This window comes from Chlorocebus sabaeus, chromosome 10 (assembly GCF_047675955.1).
Source record: "Chlorocebus sabaeus isolate Y175 chromosome 10, mChlSab1.0.hap1, whole genome shotgun sequence".
NCBI classification, from domain to species: Eukaryota; Metazoa; Chordata; class Mammalia; order Primates; family Cercopithecidae; genus Chlorocebus; species Chlorocebus sabaeus.
Genome location: NC_132913.1, coordinates 88,705,899 through 88,729,825, shown reverse-complemented (window position 1 = coordinate 88,729,825; position 23,927 = coordinate 88,705,899). Strand labels below are relative to the sequence as shown.

Sequence of the window (23,927 nt, the reverse complement as noted above, 5' to 3'; positions counted from 1 at the left end):
ACTCTTTTACCTGTCGACCTAAACTAGCTCAACAGTTTTTAAAATAAGATAATTTCTTAATAGTAAATCTTTTTGCAGGTGTGTCAGGAGAAGTAGCAAAAAAATCTCTTACTTTCTATCTACATAAAATTTTATTTATTAAATATAACTTAGTGATTCTTTAGCATGCATTAGTATCACCTGGGGCCAGGCACAGTAGCTCATGCCTGTAATCCCAGCACTTTGGGAGGCCAAGGTGGGAGGATGGCTTGAGCCCAGGAATTTGAGACCAGCCTGTCCAACATAAGGAAACCTTGTCTCTACAAAAAAATAAAAAAATTAGCTAGGTGTAGTGGTGCATGCCTGTGGTCCCCGCTGTTTGAGAGACTGAGGTAGAAGGATCGCTTAAGCCCAGAAGATTGAGGCTGCAGTGAGCCATAGTCACACCACTGCACTCAACCCTGGGCAGCAGAGTGATACCTTGTAGGAGGGAAGGGGAGAGAATCACCTGGGAGAGCAAGTTTTAAATGGCGATTTCCAGGCACCATCCCAAGAGCTTCTACCTTAAGTGGTCTGGTGTGAGAGCCTAGAATCTGCATTTTTTAGTAAGCATCTTCAACCCTGGTGATTCTGATGAGCTGGGGCATATACTGCACTTGAAGAAATTTTACAGTTAAAATATACTCTGAAAATTATGTACTCTTTTATCAGATATGTATGTCTAGTTGTAAAGAAGATTCTGAAACAAGGGTCGGAAACTACTTGTTTAGGAGTATTGAGCACCCTGACATTGTATATAATACTTTGTAGACTCTTGATCTTGTCACTTACAGACTTCAGAGTGATTTTTTTAAGAAGATTAGTATTATACTAAACCTAACTTGACTATAGCTGTTATACTTCCTCTGTTAAGGGTATGAAGCATTCAATATTAAATTGACAGTTCTGGTAGTCTAGCTACGTTTCAGACTTTCAGGAAGTCACATTCATGTGTAATTTTGGCCAAGACACCCCTCCCTAATTCTGGTAGCTCAAAATATGTATACTCTTCTTGCTTAGTTTGTTTTAGTCTTTGTATTGAAATTATATTCATAAAGTTAGCTAGCCCTCTGGATAAAATTAATACTTATCCCAAAAGGTTTTGGGGGTTTTTTCCCTAATGTTGTTTTGGGGAGGCAATAAAGTACACTACCATCCTTTCTTTTAGCTGCACGAGTTACAAGACAGAAATATGGAGTGTCTAGGAATGTTACATGAATCTCAAGAAGAAATAAAGGAACTTCGTAGTAGATCTGGCCCTGCTGCTCATCTCTACTTCTCCCAATCATATGGAGCTTTTACTGGGGTAAGCGACTAAGAAAGATGCTATGTATTTAATGAAATTTGTTTAAGATTAGTTTGTCCTAAAAGTGATATGGTTTATGATGGCATAAAGCATCTTGAGAAGAGATTATGTGGTTTGTCCTTATTTCTGGACTCCAATTATTGATTTAGGTCCTAATTTGTATATTGACATCTTCCTTAATACTCTTATTTATTCTAACCGGTGACTTTCCAGATATATTGTATCAATAATACGTAAGATGAGCCCTAACGAAATTCAGTTTAGGGCTGTGTACCACAGAACTAGTTAAACTTGGGTAATCCTACCCTATGCCCACGACCTGCCGCTTACTTAAATGGTACTTTGAATATCTAAAACCTCTTTCAATAAATCTTGAGTCTCCTGATTTTTTTTTTTTTTTTTTTTTTTTTTTTTTTTTGAGTTGGAGTCTCACTCTGTCACCCAGGCTGGAGTGCAGTGGCGTGATCCCGGCTCACTGCAAGCTCCGCCTCCCAGGTTCATGCCATTCTCCTGCCTCAGCCTCCCGAGTAGCTGGGACTACAGGCACCCGCCACCTCGCCCGGCTAATTTTTGTATTTTTAGTAGAGACGGGATTTCACCATGTTAGCCAGGATGGTCTCGATCTCCTAACCTCGTGATCCGCCCGCCTTGGCCTCCTAAAGTGCTGGGATTACAGGCGTGAGCCACCATGCCTGGCCGTCTCCTGATATTTTTTTTTTTTTTTTTTGAGATGGAGTCTCGCTCTGTTGCCCAGGCTGGAGTGCAGTGGCCAGATCTCAGCTCACTGCAAGCCCCACCTCCCGGGTTCATGCCATTCTCCTGCCTCAGCCTCCTGAGTAGCTGGGAGTCCTAATATTTTTAACTTGTTAGAATGTAGGCTTCATGAGAACAAGATTCATTTTTGTTTAATTCATTTATAAGCAGTATTTTTTGGATTAAGAATATCAATAAAAACTTCTGAGTTTGTTAGAATTTGTAATGTTGGTTCAAAGAGTTATTTTAACAATCTGATTTTTCTGTGCAATCCTGTGAACTTTTTCAAAAGACTGAAACTATAAATTTTAGTAGATTTTCTTAAAAATAAGGAGGCATAATTTTGTTTTTTACGTTTGAAATAATTTTAAAGTTAGAATAAGATTCCAAGAATAGTATAAAGAACTTTTGTATATCCCTCACATCGATTCTTCAGCTTTTAACATGTTATTGCTTTTGTCATATCATTCAATCTCTCTCTCTCTTTCTTTTCCCACTGGGCTATTTTAACAGTAAGTTGCTGGTATACCCTATTACCCCATAGTACTTAAGTGTGTATTTACTAAAAACAAGGACATTTGGACACTCTTAAGGACACTGTCCTACATAAACACACTACAGCCATCAGCTTCAGGAAGTTGGTGTTTATACAGTAGTATCATCTAATCCACAGAGCCCATTCAAATTTTTCCAGTTGTCTCACTATTGTCCTTTAAAGGATACATTGAATTTTGTTGTTTCCATCTGAGACAGTTCTTCTGTCTTTATTTCTCTTTCATGGCCTTTGTAGGATGTCCTCAGTTTAGGATTGTCTGATGCATCCTCACGATTAGATTCCGGTAATGCATTCTTGGCAGAAATAATGCCATATTCTCAGAGCATGGTTTCAAGAGGTGCATAATGTCTGTTTAGCCCATTACAGGTGGTATTAATTAACTTTGGTCTCTTGGCTAAGGTAATCTGGTTTTTTCCTCTGTAAAGTTAATGGTAATTAACAGTTAATTAAATTAACACTACTAATTCACCGTGTAGTGATGAAGATTGGCAGATACTACCCCAACCAAGTGATCAAAGTAAACATTTTATGAGAGAGAATTTGAGACTAAGTATCCTATTCCTCATCAAACTATTACCCACTAGTTTTAGCACCCATTGATGGTTCTTATCTGGCAGAGTTATTGCAGTGATGACTGCCAAACAGTGATTTTCAAATTTCATCATTTTTCAACATTTATTAATTGGCATTTTTCTTTTGTAAGTTAGTGCATTTCTGTTCCATTTATTTGTTCATTTGTTCACTTAGGTATGTCGTGGACTTATGGATTTCTATTTTATTCAATAGATTACAAGCTATGATTATTATTATCTATTTTGATATTCAGATTGTCCTAGATATGGTCAGTAGGGTCTCCTTTAAGCTCATCTTGTACTTTTGTCCCAGCCCTGGAATCAGCTATTTCTCCAAAGAGCTCTGATTGCTTTTATTGAAGAATGGTATTTTGAATCCAAGATCTGGGTGCTAGGTGTGCCCATTGATTGCCACTAGACTATTGTGGCTTCTAGGCCCTCTCAACAGATAGAACTAGGAAATATATGTATTTCATACCTATACCTATACTATATATATATATATATATATGTTTTCATCCATATGTGTATATATAAAATCGTGAGTTCACACCATTGCCTCCAATTCCAGTCATCCTCAGCTTAGCCCCACTGAGCATGTCACTCATATTAGTTGAATCCTCATCCCTGACCAGGGGAAGAGGAAGCTTGCTTATTTTTTTAAATGATTTTTTAATATTATAAAAGCTATACATGTTTATTACAGAAAAGTTGGAAATTACAGAAAAGCAAAAAGGAATTGTTAAATCCCATTAAATCCCACCCTCCACAGAATCACTGTCAACACTGGATTTAGTCCTTATCCCTGACCGGGGGAAGAGGAAGCTTGCTTGCTTTTTTAAGTTATTTTTTAATATTATAAAAGCTATATATGTTTAATGTTATAAAAGCTATACATGTTTTTGTTGGTTTTTTTGTTTTTGTTTTTGTTTTTTTTGAGACGGAGTCTCGCTCTGTCGCCCAGACTGGAGTCCAGTGGTGCCATCTCGGCTCACTGTAAGCTCTGCCTTCCAGTTCACGCCATTCTCCTGCCTCAGCCTCCTGAGTAGCTGGGACTGCAAGCGCCCACCACCAGGCCTGGCTAATTTTTTCTTTTTTTTTTTTTTTTTCCTGTATTTTTAGTAGAGATGGGGTTTCACCGTGTTAGCCAGGATGGTCTTGATCTCCTGACCTCGTGATCCTCCCACCTCGGCCTCCCAAAGTGCTGGGATTACAGGCGTGAGCCACCGTGCCCAGCCAGCTATACATGTTTATTATAGAAAAGCTAGAAATTACAGAAAAGCAAAAAGAAATTGTTAAATACCATTAAATCCCACCCTCCACAGAATCACTGTCAACACTGGGTTTACAGCCTTTCAGACTTTTTGTTTTTGTGTGCCTGCACATATATTTTCTATTTATCATATTAGCTTTTTCCACTACTTTCCTATTTGAAAAAATTATGAAAAGGTAGTTGTGTCTTATTTAAAAGTTATATTTCCAGAATGTCTTTTTTCCCCTGAATGTTAGCCTTGACTATTTCCTTGTATTTTATTATAACACCAAAGTATAGGGTTGTAGAGACGGTTCATTTAATGGCAACAATCACTTTAGAAATCTCAAACTCTTTTTCTTAGGAATCCTTGGCAGCTGAAATTGAGGGGACTATGCGCAAAAAGCTGAGTTTGGATGAGGAATCTTCTCTCTTTAAACAAAAGTAAGTACAGATCACATGTGTTGTTACTCAATTATTGGAATAGAAATTAAAAAGAAGCCACAATCCAAAGTGGTAAGTATTATGAGATTCAGTAGTAATTTGCTTACTATTCAGTGTTTTCCTCATAGTGTCCTCACTTGTGAGAGAGTTCTCTTGTTTGAAAGCTTCTTTTCTTTTTTTTTTTTTTTTTAATTATACTTTAAGTTCTAGGGTACATGTGCACAATGTGCAGGTTTGTTACATATATATATATGTGCCATGTTGGTGTGCTGCACCCATTAACTCGTCATTTACATTAGGTATATCTCTTAATGCTATCCCTCGCCCTTCCCCCACCCCACGACAGGCCCTGGTGTGTGATGTTCCCCTTCCTGTGTCCATGTGTTCTCATTGTTCAGTTCCCAGCTATGAGTAAGAACATGCAGGGTTTGGTTTTTTTGTCCTTGCGATAGTTTCCTCAGAATGATGGTTTCCAGCTTCATCCATGTCCCTACAAAGGACATGAGCTCATCCTTGTTTGTGGCTGCATAGTATTCCATGATGTGTGTGTGCCACATTTTCTTAATCCAGTCTGTCACTGATGGACATTCGGGTTGGTTCCAAGTGTTTGCTATTGTGAATAGTGCCACAATAAACATACGTGTGCATGTGCATGTGTCTTTTTAGCAGCATGATTTATAATCCTTTGGGTATATACCCAGTAATGGGATGGCTGGGTCAATTGGTATTTCTAGTTCTAGATCCTTGAGAAGTCGCCACACTGTCTTCCCCAATGTTTGAACTAGTTTACAGTCCCACCAACAGTGTAAAAGTGTTCCTATTTCTCCACATCCTCTCCAGCACCTGTTGTTTCCTGACTTTTTAATAATCACCATTCTAACTGGTGTGAGATGGTATCTCATTGTGGTTTTGATTTGCATTTCTCTGCACAGCAGAGAAGCTACCATCAGAGTGAACAGGCAACCTACAGAATGGGAGAAAATTTTTGCAATCTACTCATCTGACAAAGGGCTAATATCCAGAATCTACAAAGAACTCAAACAAATTTACAAGAAAAAAACAACTCCATCAAAAAGTGGGCAAAGGATATGAACAGACACTTCTCAAAAGAAGACATTTATGCAACTGAAAGCTTATTTTCTGATGATTTCTCCTAAACTATAGAAACTCCTCAGGGTGGCTTTATTTCTGATGGACTGCACATCCATGCCTCTTCTCTAGATGCTTTAGTGGGTAGCAGTGATAATAACGGACACTTCCTTTTTTGACAGAGCCCAACAGAAGCGGGTGTTTGATACCGTCAGGATTGCCAATGACACACGGGGCCGCTCTATCTCGTTCCCAGCTCTGTTACCCATTCCAGGCTCCAACCGTTCAAGTGTCATCATGACAGCAAAACCTTTTGAATCTGGTCTTCAGCAAACAGAGGACAAATCACTCCTGAACGAGGGGTGCAGCTCAGAGGAAGTTGCAGGGTAGGAATCCGATGATAACAGTGATTCTGCTTTTCTTTTTACATTGCCTCACCAGATTCACATACGCACATTCCAGCATTACTCTACTGTCCCAAGAAGGTTCTGGAACTGTCAGTTTTCCTTCACTTATGATGTCTTGTATTATTATTTGTGGGACAGATCATGCCAAAGTCAAATTTTTTTTATCTATTTGGTCACTAGCATGAATACATCGGATGACACCTTCTCATAATCCATGCTCATAATCTCAACCATTTTGGTGATTTTCAGGATAAATGTAAGTTTGAATACATCTTGAGAACCATCAAGGTGCTGTCGATTTTCTGTTTATTTAAACTTAGATTTTTTTTTCATTCTTTTTATTAATACATTGAATTCTATATAGCTAGATGGTAAACAACTTTACTGAAAAGTGAGCTGAAAGCTTTGAAAGATAGATGTTTGGCACCAAAGGGAAATGTTTCCTAACATGGGAATTCATCACACCAGGTTTCAGTTGCATTGCCTGGTCTGTTCTGGGCAGTGTTCTGCACCCACAGTAGCTTTGTGTCCTACTGCCTCACTGTTACACAATTATCTTAGGAGAACGTCTGAAACACATTTATGTGGATTTATACACAAGTAGCCCAGAGTACCCACAACTCAGCTTACCACTCTTCCATTTGATATCAATTATAAGATAGCTTCCAGTTTCAAAAGAGTTGAAGTGAAAAAATGGGCGTCAGAGAACTATAAAAATGCAGTATTATGTACAAATTTTGTTGTTTTCTTTTAAATGTTCTGCAGTGTTGATGGGTGATTCTGTGGCCCAAAGAATTTTTTTCATATTTTAATATTTTTAAATGGTTATGTTTTGTAACTAATAGTATGCCTTAGTTTAATGGGTAGCATTTTTTTCCTTCTTTATGATACATAAAATAATGGTACCTCTTGCAATCCATGATACAGATTCAGCAAAATATAATATTTACTTTTGTGACCACCTATTAAGAATTTGTAGATGGTTGAATGTGTAGTTTCATAAATTAAATGAAATAGAAAATTCAGAAAGCACAGAATATCAATAAAGTGTTATCTTGCCTTTCAAGTCATTTGAAATGATCTGTAAAAATGATGTATAGTGTTGTTGGTGATTTTGGTTTGTTGTTATTACTTCTGTATTCCAGGTATCTAGGAAAATACCATGTTTTTAAGATCAGTCTCTTGAATGCTCTCCATTATAGAAAGGAGAGGTCTGGGTCGTGCTGATGATCCTCAAGATCTAATCAGTGAACGCGATTTTCCTGTAGGAGCTCCCAGAAGATGGGCCAACCAGGACCCTCTGGAGACAGTGATTTGGCTACAGCACTGCATCGCCTTAACTTGCGTCGACAGAACTATTTAAGTGAGAAGCAGTTCTTTGCTGAAGAATGGCAGCGGAAGATCCAGGTTCTGGCTAATCAGAAGGAAGGGGTTAGTGGCTGTGTCACCCCAACAGAGAGCCTTGTCTCTCTCTGCACCAACCAGTCAGAGATCACAGACCTCAGCAGTGCCAGTTGCCTTCGAGGTTTTATGCCAGAAAAATTACAAATTGTCAAGCCCCTTGAAGGTAATAAATCAGTAAGCGCCCTTACTAAGCCGCGTGACTTACTGGAAGTTCCTTTCCCTGGAATTAAGATTTGTGTCTTAATTTTAGGAGCATTATGTACAGATGATCTTTTTTTAGCCCTTAACCTTGCTGTTTGGGTGGCAAGACTTTGTAGTACTTTGTGGAAAATTAATGAATGAAGAGAGTTGCAGTCTCTGAATCATCAGCCAGCAGTTCTTTTCTACTGATGTTTTTTAATATAAACCTGAGCAGGGAGGAGGAGTAATCTTTTTCTGTCCTTTGCTAAGGAATAACATCGACAGCAGTTTCCATGGTTAGATGAATAAGATATGATAAATGATAATGATCTAGAGATAATAATTCATCTCCACCTTCCTTTTCAAAAGAGTTTTTTACCCAAAAGTATAATTGACTTAGAGGTGTGTGTGCCTGTATTTTTCCTTTTTTCAGTTCAGTTTCTATTCTCTCCTAAGAAGGAACTTGAATTCAAAATAAATTCCTTTGTTTTCTGGAATAATGACAATCATTGAATGATTCTCTTATATTATCCTAAAAAGAGTTCTGCATTAAATAAAATTTTGAGTATGTAACCTATAAAGACCCCTCAAACTCAAAGATTTTATAACTTAGTTGTATTCATTAATGATCAGTGCAGATATTTGCTGGAGTTACCATTTTTAGGATGAAATTACTACAGTGACATAATTAGACATCATCGCATCTGGTGCGGTTGCTTGGGGTGATCATTCACCGGGGTTCTATAGTCTGGAACCAGTAGAACATATCCTCTTTTTCATTATCTTCTTCATTTTCCTGTTCTCCCTGGGAGCCTGGCTTTTGACTTTCAACTTCATAGGCATAGTTCCAGGCCAGAGAAGTATTTGACTTCTTTGTCATCTGGGAAAATACAGCTCACCCTTAGGCACCTATCTTCCATCACTGCCTCAGCAGCTAAGCTCCTTTCCTATTAAGGATGTCTCCTTGGGGTTTTTTTCACCTCTTTAGATGTCCTTCTCAAAGTTAACTGTTAAAACAGATTATTACTCATACCTTTGACATCTTGTCATCTTCCACTGAAAACTTTAATTTGCAGCTTTTACCAAATTATTAACGACAAATAAATAGTTTTATTGCTGTCATTATTGTTATTACACATATAATTTTAGCTTCTGTTTTAAGATTTGTGGGAAATGTAAACATACCTTTTCCCCCTCCTTTGTTTTGCGTATTCAGGATCACAAACTCTGTATCACTGGCAGCAGCTTGCTCAGCCAAACTTGGGAACCATCCTTGATCCACGACCAGGTGTCATTACTAAAGGCTTTACCCAGTTGCCCAGGGATACCATTTATCACATCTCAGATTTAGAAGAGGATGAAGAGGAGGGTATTACTTTTCAGGTTCAGCAACCTCTTCAAGTGGAAGAGAAACTGTCAACATCCAAGCCAGTAACAGGGATCTTCCTACCACCCATTACTTCAGCAGGTGGACCAGTTACAGGTGAGAAGAGTGTCTGGTCAAATGTGGTATAGTAACCAGAAGTACTTTGCATTCTGACTTATTAGATAGTCAGCTGGCTACTTCTGCTCACTGGAGAGTGCTCAATCTTGGATATCAGATAATGAAAATCTGTAGCATTAGTGGCATTCCTAATCCCCTCCACTTTATCTTAGCCAGCTTGCATTAGTAGATTAGGTAGAGAGCTGGATGAATTCAGGTCGGTGGTTCACAAACCTTTTGGGCTCAGAAACTCTTTACACTCTTAAAAATCACTGAGAATTCCAGAGAGCCTATCTGTGTAGGTTGTATCTGTTGACATTTAATATATCATAAATCAAAACTGAGAAACTATAAAAATGTGTATTAACTCATTTAAAATAATTGTACACAAATATGTTTTATGAAAAATAGCTATTTTTTTCATAGTGAGAAAAACAGTTGTGCAAGTCTCTCATTTTTGACTTAATACAAAATAGCTTTATTCTCATTATCAGCGTCTACCTTCAGTCTGTTGCAATATGTTGTTTCAGTTGAACAATATGAAGGAAATGCAGCCAGGCACAAACATGCAGTTGGAAAAGGAAAGAGTGTTTTAATAGTCTTTTCAGATATTTGTAGCTATTTTTTGATATTATACTAAAATTAGGTAAGTAGTAGTTTCTTGAACATTTGTAGCAATGTGAGATCTGAAACCCTAACAATTAACTTTTCATTTCTTTGTTAACATTAAAATGCATTGGTCAGGCTGGTAGCTCACACCTGTAATCCCAGCACTTTGGGAGACCGAGGTGGGCAATCACCTGAGGTCAGGAGTTTGAGACCAGCCTGGCCAACATGGTGAAACCCTGTCTCTACTAAAAAAAAATTAAAATTAAAATTAAATAAAATGCAATGGTCATATCCTACATTTTGAGTGTATCTTTCACCCATGCTTGATTTTTAACATCATGCATTGATCATTTAGAAAATGTTGATTGGTTGATGGAGTTATGCAGATTTTCCAAATGTTGGCACATTTTATTACATAAAAATATTAAAATCATATTAATATCACCACCTATCTCATCAGAAAAGTCTTTAAGGATGTTCGTGCTTTCAGTGGTAGATACAAGTTTTCCAAAACTAACTTTTTCTTGAAAGCTCACATTTTGTTAGCTGTTTTTCTTGAAGGGACAGGCTCACTTCATTCATTTTTAACATGTCTCTCTTAACACCCAAATCTGAATAACTATAGTTTGTCTGTTAGTTCTTTAAAGTAAACATGGTATTCCATGACAAAATTTCAAATCAGTTGCACAAGTGTTTTCCTCTGGATAACCACTGTATCTCAGTGTGCAGCAAGAGTGCTTAATACATCTTTCCCATTTCATCGCACGGAGCAGGAAAACGACTCAAAGGCCAAGATTCAAAATTTAATAGATAATTTTTACTGCTACTTCAAGGACATTCTTAAGTGAATATGGCTTTTTAAAAAACACCAAGTGCATAACAATTAAGAAGACTAGTACAACTTGGTGATATTGCCTTGATTTGTGCTGAGGAGCCAGGAGTTTTGCCTTCCATTGCTTTTGCACAAGCAGTGCAAATGTAAACCCAGTCACAAAGAAAAGGCCTCTGTCTTAACATTACTATGAAAGTAGCTTTGACCTGTAGACTCCCACAGAGTCTTCAGACCACACTTTGAGAACCACCAGAGTAGATAAATTTGGCTGAATCATTTGGATAACTAGATCTTGATTTTTTTAATGTATTTTTTTCAGTTTTCTTTTCTCATTTCTAAGCTTTGTTTATGCCTTTTGCTTTACAGTTTTAAAGTATTGGATTCACCTATATACTAACCAGTTAATACTAGTACAATCTTTATGTATATTTATTTCATTTCCAGATTTGGGGATTTTTAGTACAAAAGGCACTTGATAAATGCTATAATATTAATAAATAATGATGAGCTTTTTACATTATTAATCTAGTCTTTCAATCTTGTATTTGCTCCCTAAAAATCTATTTCAGTTGCAACCGCCAATCCAGGAAAGTGCCTGTCATGCACGAACTCAACATTCACTTTCACCACCTGTAGAATATTACATCCCTCTGACATCACTCAGGTTACCCCCAGGTAAGGGTGCCTGGGAAATCTGGGGCCTCACTTCTTTCCTCAGCTATATTTTCATGAATTTCTTTTAAAAATTACCTTCATTTTAATTTCTAGAATGTTAATTAATGTTCTGTGATAATGTGTCTTTAGAGTATTTTCACATTGCATTTTCCAATTTGATTATTATAAAAGTAGGCAGGGCAAGTGAGTATGTATTGTGTAAAGTAAACTGAGGCATGGAAGGTTGAGGTGACTGGTTCTAGGGCAGACAACTAATAAATAACCCAGCTGGGGCTATATACCTGGAGTTAGCCAAACTGCAAGATTTACAGGGCCCGTCCTCTGCACAAGCTCACCTTCACTTCTGACAACACCTGCAAGTGCAGAGGGTTCCCAAAACCACTTTCAGGTTCAGTAATTTGCTAGAAGATCTCACAGAACTCACAGCAAGTTGTTATACTTGTGGCTACTGTATTACAAGGGAAGAATACAGGTTAAAATTGTCCAAAGGAAGAAAGGCATAGGGCAGAGAGATCTTAGAGGATTCTACATGTGTCCTTAGGATTCATTACCCTCCTGGTATTGATCTGTGACGGTACACACAGAATATTACCAACCAGGTAAGTTCACCCAAGTATTAGTGTTTACAGTCTATCTGTATTGAGGCTTTGTTGTGTAGGTATGATTGATTGAACTGAGTTCAACAGAGTTGAACTCAGCCTTCTGGCCAACTGATACCGCATGACTCAAAGGCCCTACCCTAAATCACATGGTTGGTCTTTTTGGCATGGCCATTCCTCACCCTAAGACTGTTGGGTGTGGCCTGGCCCACCCTAAGATTTAGTGTGATCAGCCTCCACTCTAGCCAAAGACACTCCTATTGTGACTTAGATTGCCTCCAAAGAGCAGAGGGCAAAGGCCAGACCTCTCTGGGCAAGGCCAAATTATTTACTACATAGGCTAAAACTTGAATATTCTAATATGTAGTCCCTTATTAAGCCATATTGATGCCATTTCCATCCTAACAATTCCCAAAAGGATCTAAGGTGGCTTTTAAAGATATGTAGAACGTGTAACAGTGCACAGTTACTGATGTGTTTGTTGCCTGTCCCTTTATATTTACCAAGGATAACTACCATATTACTTTAAATGCATTAAAGAATAATGTTAACTAGAAGTAGAAAAAAAAAGATGTTGCAAAGGGGAATCAAGAGTAAGGATATAAAATGGGTAAAAGAATAAAGCTAGTGTGCAAATTGTACCATAAAGTCTTATGTTAGCCATGTTAGCTTGCTAAGGTTAGCCACGTATTTGAGTCTTAACTTTCTAGCTGCAAGTGTGGAGGGAAATAAGATTATGATTCACCATGTCTACAAAATAGAAACAAATGAATTATTTAGGGAAGCATTTGGATGATATCCACTAAAGATCCCAATAAAGTCTGTAACAAAAAAAATCTGCATTTTTTTCTACATTGTTCTTATAGTCATCAAGATAACAAGTTTTACAAAATTGGTTCATGAGGAGACTCTTAATACAGGTTGATGCCATTATATGAAGTGTACAATTTGGGTAAGGACAGGCAGTTCTAGAGTCTAGTAGAAATAGGGAGATTAGAGACTGGGAATACAATATATAGACTATTCCAGATCAGAGGCTTTTAGTTGGACTGGTTTGACCACGGAGTCAAACTTCTTTGAATTTTGCTGCTTCTATACAAGTTGGTACTTTAGAAAGTTTGTTAATTGTAAGCTTGTGTTTTGTTCATAATCTTTAAAATTTTTGATATCCTGATGTTTAATATATTGAGTATTTTGTGTTGAAGTGAAAGTTGATCTATTAAATACTGGTAACATTTGTTTCGCGGGGAAATTGGCTAAAGAAGTACCATGTCCATTCCATTACCGTTTCCTTAAGTACATGATTAGTTAGTTTTTCTTTTCAACTAAGCATAAAATAAGAATTTTCTCATTTGCTTATTATGAAAGTGGGCAGGGCAACTGAGTATGTATTGTGTAAAGTAAACTGAGGCATGGAAGGTTGAGGTCACTGGTCCTAGGGCAGACAACTAATAAATAACCCAGCTAGGGCTATGTACCCGGAGTTAGCCAAACTGCAAGATTTACAGGGCCAGTCCTCTGCACAAGCTCACCTTCACTTCTATATGTTCAGTAGTATTACTGAATACTGAAGTAATGCTGAAGAAGTATTACTGAATAGATGTTGAAGCTATTAGTTATTTTTAATTTCCTAAAAACACATGTTTCAAGTCAAGGTTGAGAAAAATTCATTCTATGGATATTTTTATACTATCATTGTTTGAAATTAACATTTCTTGAGAAAATAAAATTTAACAATTAGAAGTTTATTATTTCGCAATAAAATAAAATTAAAAGATTAAAAAGAAGGAAACTTCTCCCAGAAGAGCATTTCATGTTTAATTTTTTTAGAAGTTGGTAAACTGTTTACCTATGGATTATTGTCTCAATGTATCTCACTTTATGGAATGGATATATAAGTAAACATTCTAAAGATTACTTTCCTTAATCTTCAAATTTCTTTGCTTTCTGTCATAAAATTTAATTGTATTTCTACAGATGTACATTTTAGAGTTAAAATTTAAGAGTAAAGTTATCTAAGAGTACAGCAATACCTTTCATATCCCACTGAAAATATCTTTTAATAAGTTAATTACTAAGTTACAAATTACAAATAATCATTGAAGCATCATGTCAAATTTTCATTTCCTAGATCTGTTCCACAGCGTGCAGTTACAGATGTGTTTGTTGCGTGTTACTTTATATCTACCAAGGATAACTACTATAATTACTTTAAATGCCAGCTTGGGGCTTGCTTTTTATTCTTAAACACTGTCTCCCACTTACTTTTTTTTTTAAGCTCTGGGTTCCCTTCATTATCCTGTGGAAGTAGTGGTAGCAGTTCATCCAACACGGCTGTGAATTCTCCTGCCTTGTCCTATAGACTCAGCATTGGTGAGTCCATCACCAACCGACGAGATTCCACTACAACCTTCAGTAGCACCATGAGCTTGGCCAAACTTCTACAAGAACGAGGCATCTCTGCCAAAGTGTACCACAGCCCAATTTCAGAGAACCCCCTCCAGCCTCTCCCTAAATCCCTGGCTATCCCTTCCACACCACCAAATTCACCATCTCACTCACCTTGCCCTTCTCCTTTGCCCTTTGAGCCTCGAGTGCATCTCTCTGAAAATTTTTTGGCCTCTCGACCAGCTGAGACATTCCTCCAGGAGATGTATGGCTTGAGACCCTCCCGGAACCCTCCTGATGTTGGCCAGTTGAAGATGAATTTAGTGGACAGGCTGAAGAGACTGGGGATAGCCAGAGTGGTCAAGAACCCTGGTGCCCAAGAGAATGGAAGATGCCAGGAGGCAGAAATTGGTCTTCAAAAACCAGATTCTGCTGTTTATTTAAATTCAGGTAGCAGTTTATTAGGTGGACTAAGGAGGAATCAGAGTCTTCCAGTCATAATGGGTAGCTTTGCTGCCCCAGTTTGCACATCCTCACCCAAAATGGGTGTCCTGAAGGAGGACTGAGGTTCAGCAGTTAACTGACCTCTTATACAAATTAGCACATGAGGGATAGATACGCACTGAAACATGTAGTCTGGTCTGACTTGAGAGAAAAGGAATGTTGCACAAGGGTTGTGAATGTGAAAGGGGGAATGGAGGAATGGAAATAAAATTGGGATGAGCCCTAATGGAGGAAGTTGGGCAAATTGAAAGTATAAATGAATGGGCCATGAGTGTTCAGAGGCAGGAAAGAAAGGTTTAATATACTCCTTCAGTTGAGTTTTCTTGTCTTGAAAATAAAAAGTGAATAAAAATAAATTTAGTAATACTAAAACATACAGAGATACTGAACTTCCTGGCACATTTACTTCTGGTAAGCATAAAGCAGAGAGAACCCAGGTTAGAAGGTTGGGAAGAGAAAAGGAGCAGCTTTATTGCTTACAGAAAGCCATTCTGAAGGGTTGGTGGGGTAAGCTCAGTCTATTACTGAGACAATAGTGAGATGGCTTATATGTTTCCCCTGTTAATATCTGGTTAAATTATACATCCATCAAATGATATGCTCGCAGCATTAGCAAAATTAGGAGTTTCATCTTTTTCATTGAATCATAGGTGGAGACTCCTATTTTCCTTTCTGTTTTCAGGCCTTTGAGCCCCTGGGAGCCCAAATACCACTCAATTATTTTGTATTTATGATTAATAAAAGTTCATTTTTTAAATTTGTATTTTTATACAACCTCCAAAAAAAAAAAAAAACTGGGTAGAGCATGGGAGGGATTTACTTTTAAGAAGCAAAATGTGAGTAAATTGGAACCAAGAAAACTTGTTTTTAGAATATTTCTTCTGAATAAGTGCAGTAGCCAAGGAATACAAATGTAATTGCATGTTTTTAAAAATTCCTTGGAGGCTGGAAGGGGTTAAGCCAGAAGTGCAATCAATAGGAATTAGGGAATGTTTTATATTTATATATGTAAAATTTTTTGTGAGAAAAGTTGGTTGCAACTAAACCAACTTTTTCCAAAGTGCGCTATGCATATTTTTAATGAAAGATGACATGTATTTGCACAAAAATTCTCAGGCACATTAAATTATTATAAACTGAAGTAAAACCCAGGTGCTTGCTTTGAGATTGTGGTTTTTTTTCCTAATGTCAAATAAAATAAAACACATCTGCCTTCTTGATATTTATAGAATTAGAGAATAAACTTTTTAATGGGTGAGTCAAAGCTTTTTCTTTTTCTCTAAGGTTCTTTTTTTTTTTTAATTCAAACTGTATGAAATGGCAAAGTGAGGCTCTGGGGTTAGGTTTCAGCATTCAGCAGTTGACACAGGCTAAGAAATGGAAAGAAGTAGATCTGTTTTTTCTCAATGTTGCTGAGCAAAGTCTGCTTCTCATCAGATGACGTGGCTTTGTCTAGACAACACGCAGCTCAGAAAGAAATGTCTTTATACAAAAGACATGATAGAGAAAAGATGAGACAGTGGACTAATTATTTTGTTTATGAAAATGGCAAGTAAATTACTTAATCTTTTTGGTGCTTAATTTGCAAATGTTTTGTTCCTTTGTCCTGACTTAAAGGCTATTTTCTGAAGAACTCTTGACTCTTGCTCCTGTGGTTCCCATAGGCACACCTATTCCCAGGCCAAGGAGAGTCCTTCCTCTCCCCTTTTGAGGCATCCCCGCCACCCCCCCACTTAGAGCTATGTGCTCAAAAAAGCCAACATGAATGCAGTGGTAAAAATGTGTTCGTTTCTTATACTTTTTAGAATCTCTTAATAAAATTTTTCTAAATAAATTCTGCAAAAACAAAGGATAAAGATGGTCTCTCCCTTTCGTTCCCCTTCACTCAGTTGTGCTGAGGTCAATAGAGCGTACACATTCAGAAAGGATTCCAACAGGTTTATATGTGAATATAAGTGTCCCTGAATGGGGCAGGCATTAAATAGAAGAATCCCTGCTGTTTAAATTTCCCACATATTCCAATTCACTTTTTTAAAATACCATTTGAATTTGTGTTTCATAGAGTGACTCTGGGGTGCTTACTTTAGCCAATTCTTAAAATTTTTTATTTGTTCCCTAAGAAAGTAATTAGTGTTTCTGTTGCCTGAACAGTTACAGTTTCCAAGAAACATCAGGAAGTAGGAAACTGTAGGGCCAGAGAGTAGTACAAAGTTAAATTGTCCAATTTATGTGTATTACATAAAGCTATAAATTGAACTAGATTTTGCCATGCTCTGTATTGAGTATAATTTGTATACTTTTTTTATAATTAATGACTAAATGATCATTTTGAAGGCAGGGTGGTGGGGGTGTGTTAGCAGCCAAATAAGGACATCTGATTAAAAAGAACCAGACTTAGATTTTTTTAAAGTACACTGATGTTGATGTTCCACCAGAAACACCTTAATCGTATACTGATGTGTAATGTCTCTAGAAATGAATCCTGTCTTAAAACTGGGTTTTGCTGTTTTTTGAAGTTTCTTCCTAAAATCATTTTTGGTATATCCTGATAATCTCTATAATACTAGCATTTTCTGCAAAATATAATAAGAAGAATTGGAGCCTAATAGCTGGTTCCTCCCAATTTATCTGTTATGTTTTGGTACTATTCACATTTTAGTTTTTTCTGTGATAAAAATTGTATGTATACTTTCATGCCAGTATAGGAAACCTCAATCTTCTTCTTTTTTTTTTTTTTTCCTTTAAGAAAGTTTTCAGTGATTATACCTCAGGTATTTCTGAGTGTCCTATTATCTAGTACGAAAAGTATCTTCCTGAGCTCAGAATTTAAAGTTCTCCTAAATTATGAAGATCCCAAATCTTATGTAAATAACCTTAGGCATAGGTCCTTAGGGAGAAGTTAATGACCATTGTTAAAGTACTTTTTTAGAAAATTTTGTGCTGTATGTTCTTGATTTGACATAAATGGATAGACTTTGGCAAGGGAGGAAATAAGTTACAAGGCAGCTTACAAGAGCCTATTCTCGATAAAAGGTATAATTTTACACAGTACTCAAAGCTTGTTATCTTTTCTGACCATTTTAGTACAGAATTAGTACTTGGTGGTTACTAACATCGACCTGCGACGTCTCGAACTGGGGCTGTTAGTGTTGAGTGGGCCACTTCTTTGATGTCAGATGCATGCAGACCTGTACTCCACATGCAGCCCAACAGCAGCGCAGTGTGATAACCGAGTGGTGGCATGGCAGAGCACATCCTCCGCAGAGTGGGCACAAGTGCCCTCTAGGGCAGCCAGGGGAATACTATTGTTCGATACCTGGGATTTGACTTTGTCAGACAGCTCTTTGTGCACCTATCTTTGTTTTGTCAAATGTAAATCAGTTAATAAACATGAGTAGCTTAAATTTTTCATTTGTCTCCCTGTGTTTTTGTCCCAGCTGTTTGCACAGGTAATCCTGTACTAAATCTTTCTTTTGTGTTATGTTTTTGGTTAGAAAACAACCTCTACTTGTCAAACCAACACATACACAAGAAACCACTAATAGTAATAATAAACAGATCTTAATGTATTTTCCTAGATTTTTAAAAAATAGAATAGACAGTATCTATGTATACCATAATACTTCCTTAGCAAAAGTAACAGCAACCTAAAAATAAAATCTAAAGTCATTGATATGTAGATACCAAGTTTGAGAAGATTCAGGAAGTGTGAAGCAGTTCTTTTCCTGTAGCCCACAGTTTTCTGTTGATGCTCTTAGCTATTTAAAAATTGTTTCCAAGAAACTAAATTTGAACTTTGTTAGACACTAACAGAAAAGGTCTTTTGATACTCAGTCTCCTTCACAATTTAATTTCTGTTTTTGTTTTTTTTTTTATAACTTCCATTTTTGTTTTAGATTCCAGGGTACATGTGCAGGTTTGTTATCTGGATATATTTCATGAAGCTGAGGCTTAGAGTATGATTGATCCTGTTACCCAGATACAGAGCATAGCATCCAATACGTAGTTTTTCAACCCTTCCCCACTCCTTCCCTGCTGTAATAGTCCCCAGTTTCTATTGTTGCCATCTTTGTGTCCTTGAGTAGCCAGTGTTTACCTCCCACTTGTAAGTGAGAACATGCAGTATTTGGTTTTCTGTTTCTGTGTTAATTTGCTTAGGATAATGGCCTCTACTTACACGCATGTTGCCATGAAGACATGATTTCAGGGATTTTTATGGCTGCATACTCTTACATGGTGTATATACACCACATTTTCCTTATCCAGTCCACCGTTGATGAACACTTAGGTTGATTCCATGTCTTTGCTATTGTGAATAATGCTGCGATGAACATGAACGCATGTATCTTTTTGTAGAATGGTTTATTTTCTTTTGGATATATACCCAATAGTGGAATTACTGGGTTGAATGGTAGTTCTGTTTTAATTTCTTTAAGAAATCTCCAAACTGCCTTCCAAAGTGGCTGAGCTAATTTACATTCCCACCAACAGTGTATGAGCATTCCCTTTTCTCCACAGCCTCGCTAGTATCTGTTTTTTGTTTGTTTGTTCGTTTTGAGACAGTCTTGCTCTGCCACCCAGGCTTGAGTGCAGTTGTGCCATCATGGCTCACTGCAGTCTCAACCTCCTGGGGTCAATTGATCCTCCCACCTCAACTTCCCAAGTAGCTGGAACTACCAGCGTGTGCCACAACGTCCAGTTAATTTTTGCATTTTTTGCAGAGATAGGGACTCACCATGCTGCCCAGGCTGGTCTCAAATTCATGAACTCAAGCGATTCTCCCACATTGGCCTCTGAAAGTGCTGGGATTACAGACATGAGCCACTGCACCTGGCACATATTTTATTATTATTATTATACCTTTTTTTTTCAGGTCTAGCTAATGCTTATTCTGTCTCTAATTCCTAAGAAGAATAGTTAACAGATGGATAAGAAGTTATGATTAATGCATATTTTTAACCAGTAATAACAGATCTCTTCATCATCATTTTTACATCTTATTTTTTATTGGTTTTTTTTTATTATTATTATACTTTAAGGTCTAGGGTGCATGTGCACAAAGTGCAGCCTTGTTACATATGTATACATGTGCCATGTTGGTGTACTGCACCCATTAACTCGTCATTTACATTAGGTATTTCTCCTAATGCTATCTCTCCCCCTCCCCCCACCCCACAACAGGCCCCGGTGTGTGATGTTCCCCTTCCTGTGTCCAAGTGTTCTCATTGTTCAGTTCCCACCTATGAGTGAGAACATGCAGTATTTGGTTTTCTGTTCTTGTGATAGTTTGCTGAGAATGATGGTTCCCAGCTGCATCCATGTCCCTACAAAAGATAAGAGCTCATCCTTTTTTATGGCCACATAGTATTCCATGGTGTATATGTGCCACATTTTCTTAATCCAGTCTGTCATTGATGGACATTTGGGTTGGTTCCAAGTCTTTGCTATTGTGAATAGTGCCGCAGTACACATACGTGTGCATATGTCTTTATAGCAGCAGCATTTATAATCCTTTGGGTACATACCCAGTAATGGGATGGCTGGGTCAAATGGTGTTTCTACTTCTAGATCCTCGAGGAATCACCACACTGTCTTCCACAATGGTTGAACTAGTTTACAGTCCCACCAACAGTGTAAAAGTGTTCCTATTTCTCCACATCCTCTCCACCTGTTGCTTCCTGACTTTTTAATGATCGCCATTCTAACTGGTGTGAGATGATATCTCATTGTGGTTTTGATTTGCATTTCTTTGATGGCCAGTGATGACGAGCATTTTTTCATGTGTCTGTTGGCTGCATAAATGTCTTTTGAGAAGTGTCTTTTCATATCCTTCACCCACTTTTTGATTGAGTTGTTTGTTTTTTCCTTGTACATTTGTTTGAGTTCTTTGTAGATTCTGGATATTAGCCCTTTGTCAGATGAGTAGATTGCAAAACTTTTCTCCCATTCTGTAGGTTGCCTGTTCACTCTGATGGTAGTTTCTTTTGCTGTGCAGAGGCTCTTTAGTTTAATTAGATCCCAATTGTCAATTTCGGCTTTTGTTGCCATTGCTTTTGGTGTTTTAGACATGAAGTCCTTGTCCATGCCTATGTCCTGAGTGGGAATCCTTTAACTAGGGAATCCTTTCCCCATTTCTTGTTTTTGTCAGGTTTGTCAAAGATCAGATGGTTGTAGATGTGTGGTATTATTTCTGAGCGCTCTGTTCTGTTCCATTAGTCTATATCTCTGTTTTGGTACCAGTACCATGCTGTTTTGGTTACTGTAGCCTTGTAGTAGAGTTTGAAGTCAGGTAGCATGATGCCTCCAGCTTTATTCTTTTGGCTTAGGATTGTCTTGGCAATGCGGGCTCTTTTTTGGTTCCATATGAACTTTAAAGTAGTTTTTTCCAATTCTGTGAAGAAAGTCATTGGTAGCTTAATGGGGATGGAATTGAATATATAAATTACCTTGCGCAATATGGCCATTTTCACGATATTGATTCTTCCTATCCATGAGCATGGTATGTTCTTCCATTTGTTTATGTCCTCTTTTATTTCATTGAGCAGTGATTTGTAGTTCTCCTTGAAGAGGTCTTCACATCCCTTGTAAGTTGGATTCCTAGGTATTTTATTCTCTTTGAAGCAGTTGTGAATGGGAGTTCACTCATGATTTGGCTCTCTGTTTGTCTGTTATTGGTGTATAGAAATGCTTGTGATTTTTGCACATTGATTTTGTATGCTGAGACTTTTCTGAAGTTGCTTATTATTCCTTAATCAGCTTAAGGAGATTTGGGGCTGAGACAATGGGGTTTTCTAAATAGACAATCATGTCATCTGCAAACAGGGACAGTTTGACTTTCTCTTTTCCTAATTGAATACCCTTTATTTCTTTCTCCTGCCTGATTGCCCTGGCCAGAATTTCCAACACTATGTTGAATAGGAATGGTGAGAGAGGGCATTCCTGTCTTGTGCCAGTTTTCAAAGGGAATGCTTCGAGTTTTTGCCCATTCAGTATGATATTGGCTATGGGTTTGTCATAAATAACTCTTATTATTTCGGCTCAAGTGTCCCAGATCGATCTCAGACTGCTGTGCTGGCAGCAAGAATTTCAAGCCTATGGATCTTAGCTTGCAGGGCTCTTTGGGAGTGGGACCCGCCAAGCCAGACCACCTGGCTCCCTGGCTTCAGCCCGCTTTCCAGAGGAGTGAGCTGTTCTCTCTCACTGGTGTTCCAGGCACCACTGGAGTATGAAGAAAAAAAAAAAAACTGCAGCTAGCTCAGTGTCTGCCCAAACGGCCAGCCAGATTTGTGCTGGAAACCCAAGGCCCTGGTGGCATAGGCACCGGAGGGAATCTCCTGGTCTGTGGGTTGTGAAGAGCGTGGGAAAAGCACGGTATCTGGGCTGCAGTGCATGGTACAGTTCCTAATGGCTTCCCTTGGCTAGGAGAGGGAGTTCCCCAACCCCCTGGGCTTCCCAGAAGAGGCAACGCCCTACCCTGCTTCAACTCACCCTCCTTGGCCTGCGCCTACTGTCCAACCAGTCCCAATGAGATGAACCAGGTACCTCAGTTGGAAATGCGGAAATAACCCGCCTTCTGCATTGATCTCACTGGGAGCTGTAGACCAGAGCTGTTCCTATTCGGCCATCTTGCCCAGGGCTCCCACATACCTTATTTTTCTGACTTTTTAATGATAGCCCTTCTGACTGGTGTGAGATCTTATATTCACAGTGGTTTTGATTTGCATTTCTGTTATGATTAGTGATGGTAAGCATTTTTTCATGTTGTCCACTTGCATGTTTTCTTTTGAGAAGTGTTTGTTCACGTGTTTTGACCATTTTTAAATGGGTTTATTTAGTTTTTGCCCATTCAGTTGTTTAAGTTCCCTATAGATCCTGGATATTAGACCTTTGTCAGATGCATAGTTTGCAAATATTCTTCTCATATTATATAGGTTGTCTATTTACTGTTGAGGGCTTAGTCATAAATTCTTTCCCAAGGCCCATGTCCAAAATAGTGTTTCCTAGGTTTCTTCTAGGATTCTTATAGTTTGAGGTCTTATATTTAAATCATTAATCCATCTTTGATTTTTATATATGGTGAAAGGTAAGGGTCTAGTTTCATTCTTCTGCATATGGCTGGCCAGCTAACCCAACACCATTTATTGAATAGGGAGTCCTTTTCCCATTGCTTATTTTTGTTGACTTTGTCAAAGATCAAATGGCTGTAGGTGTTTGGCTTTATTTCTGGATTTGGTATTCTGTTTCATTGATCTATGTTTTTGTACCAATATAATGCTGTTTTGGTTACTGTAGCTTTGTAGTGTAGTTTGAAGTCAGGTAATGAGATGCCTCCAGCTTTTCTCTTTTTGCTTAGGATTGCTTTGGCTATTTAATAGCTCCTTTTGGTTCTATATGAATTTTAGAATGCTTTTTTTCTAGTTCTGTGGCAAATGATATTGGTAGTTTGATAGGAATAGTGTTCACCCTGTACATTGTTTGGGGCAGTATGACCATTGTAATGATATTGAGTATTCCTATCCATTATCATAAAATATGTTTCCATTTGTGTCATCTGTGATTTATTTCAGCAGTGTTTTACAGTTCTTCTTATAGCTGTCTTTCACCTCCCTGATTAGATGTATTCCTAGCTATTGTGTATATGTTTGTGTGGCTGTTGTAAGTGGAATTGAGTTCTTGATTCTGCTCTCAGCTTGAATGTTATTGCTATATAGAAATGCTACTGATTTTTGTATCCTGAAACTTACTGAAGTTGTTTATCAGTTCCAGGAGACTTTTAGCAGAGTCTAGGGTTTTCTAGGTATACAATCATATCATCAGCAAAGAGAAATAGTTTAGTTTCTTTTCCTATTTGAATGC

General features: G+C 37.8%; 1 protein-coding gene across 4 annotated transcripts in view; it reads left to right on the top strand.

Moving 5' to 3' along the window:
- The window catches only part of TRAK2 (trafficking kinesin protein 2), a 75,374-nt gene extending 56,894 nt beyond the window's left edge, over positions 1 to 18,480 (top strand). For all 4 annotated transcript variants that reach the window (XM_007965848.3, XM_007965850.3, XM_038001750.2 and 1 more), the window contains exons 10-16: positions 1,187 to 1,324; positions 4,822 to 4,901; positions 6,173 to 6,376; positions 7,666 to 7,964; positions 9,198 to 9,464; positions 11,475 to 11,580; positions 14,458 to 18,480. In XM_007965848.3, the coding sequence (XP_007964039.3) occupies positions 1,187 to 1,324; positions 4,822 to 4,901; positions 6,173 to 6,376; positions 7,666 to 7,964; positions 9,198 to 9,464; positions 11,475 to 11,580; positions 14,458 to 15,133 (1,770 nt within the window). In that variant the 3' untranslated portion in view covers positions 15,134 to 18,480. The remainder of the gene's footprint in view (positions 1 to 1,186; positions 1,325 to 4,821; positions 4,902 to 6,172; positions 6,377 to 7,665; positions 7,965 to 9,197; positions 9,465 to 11,474; positions 11,581 to 14,457) is intronic.
- The last annotated feature ends 5,447 nt before the right edge of the window (positions 18,481 to 23,927 follow it).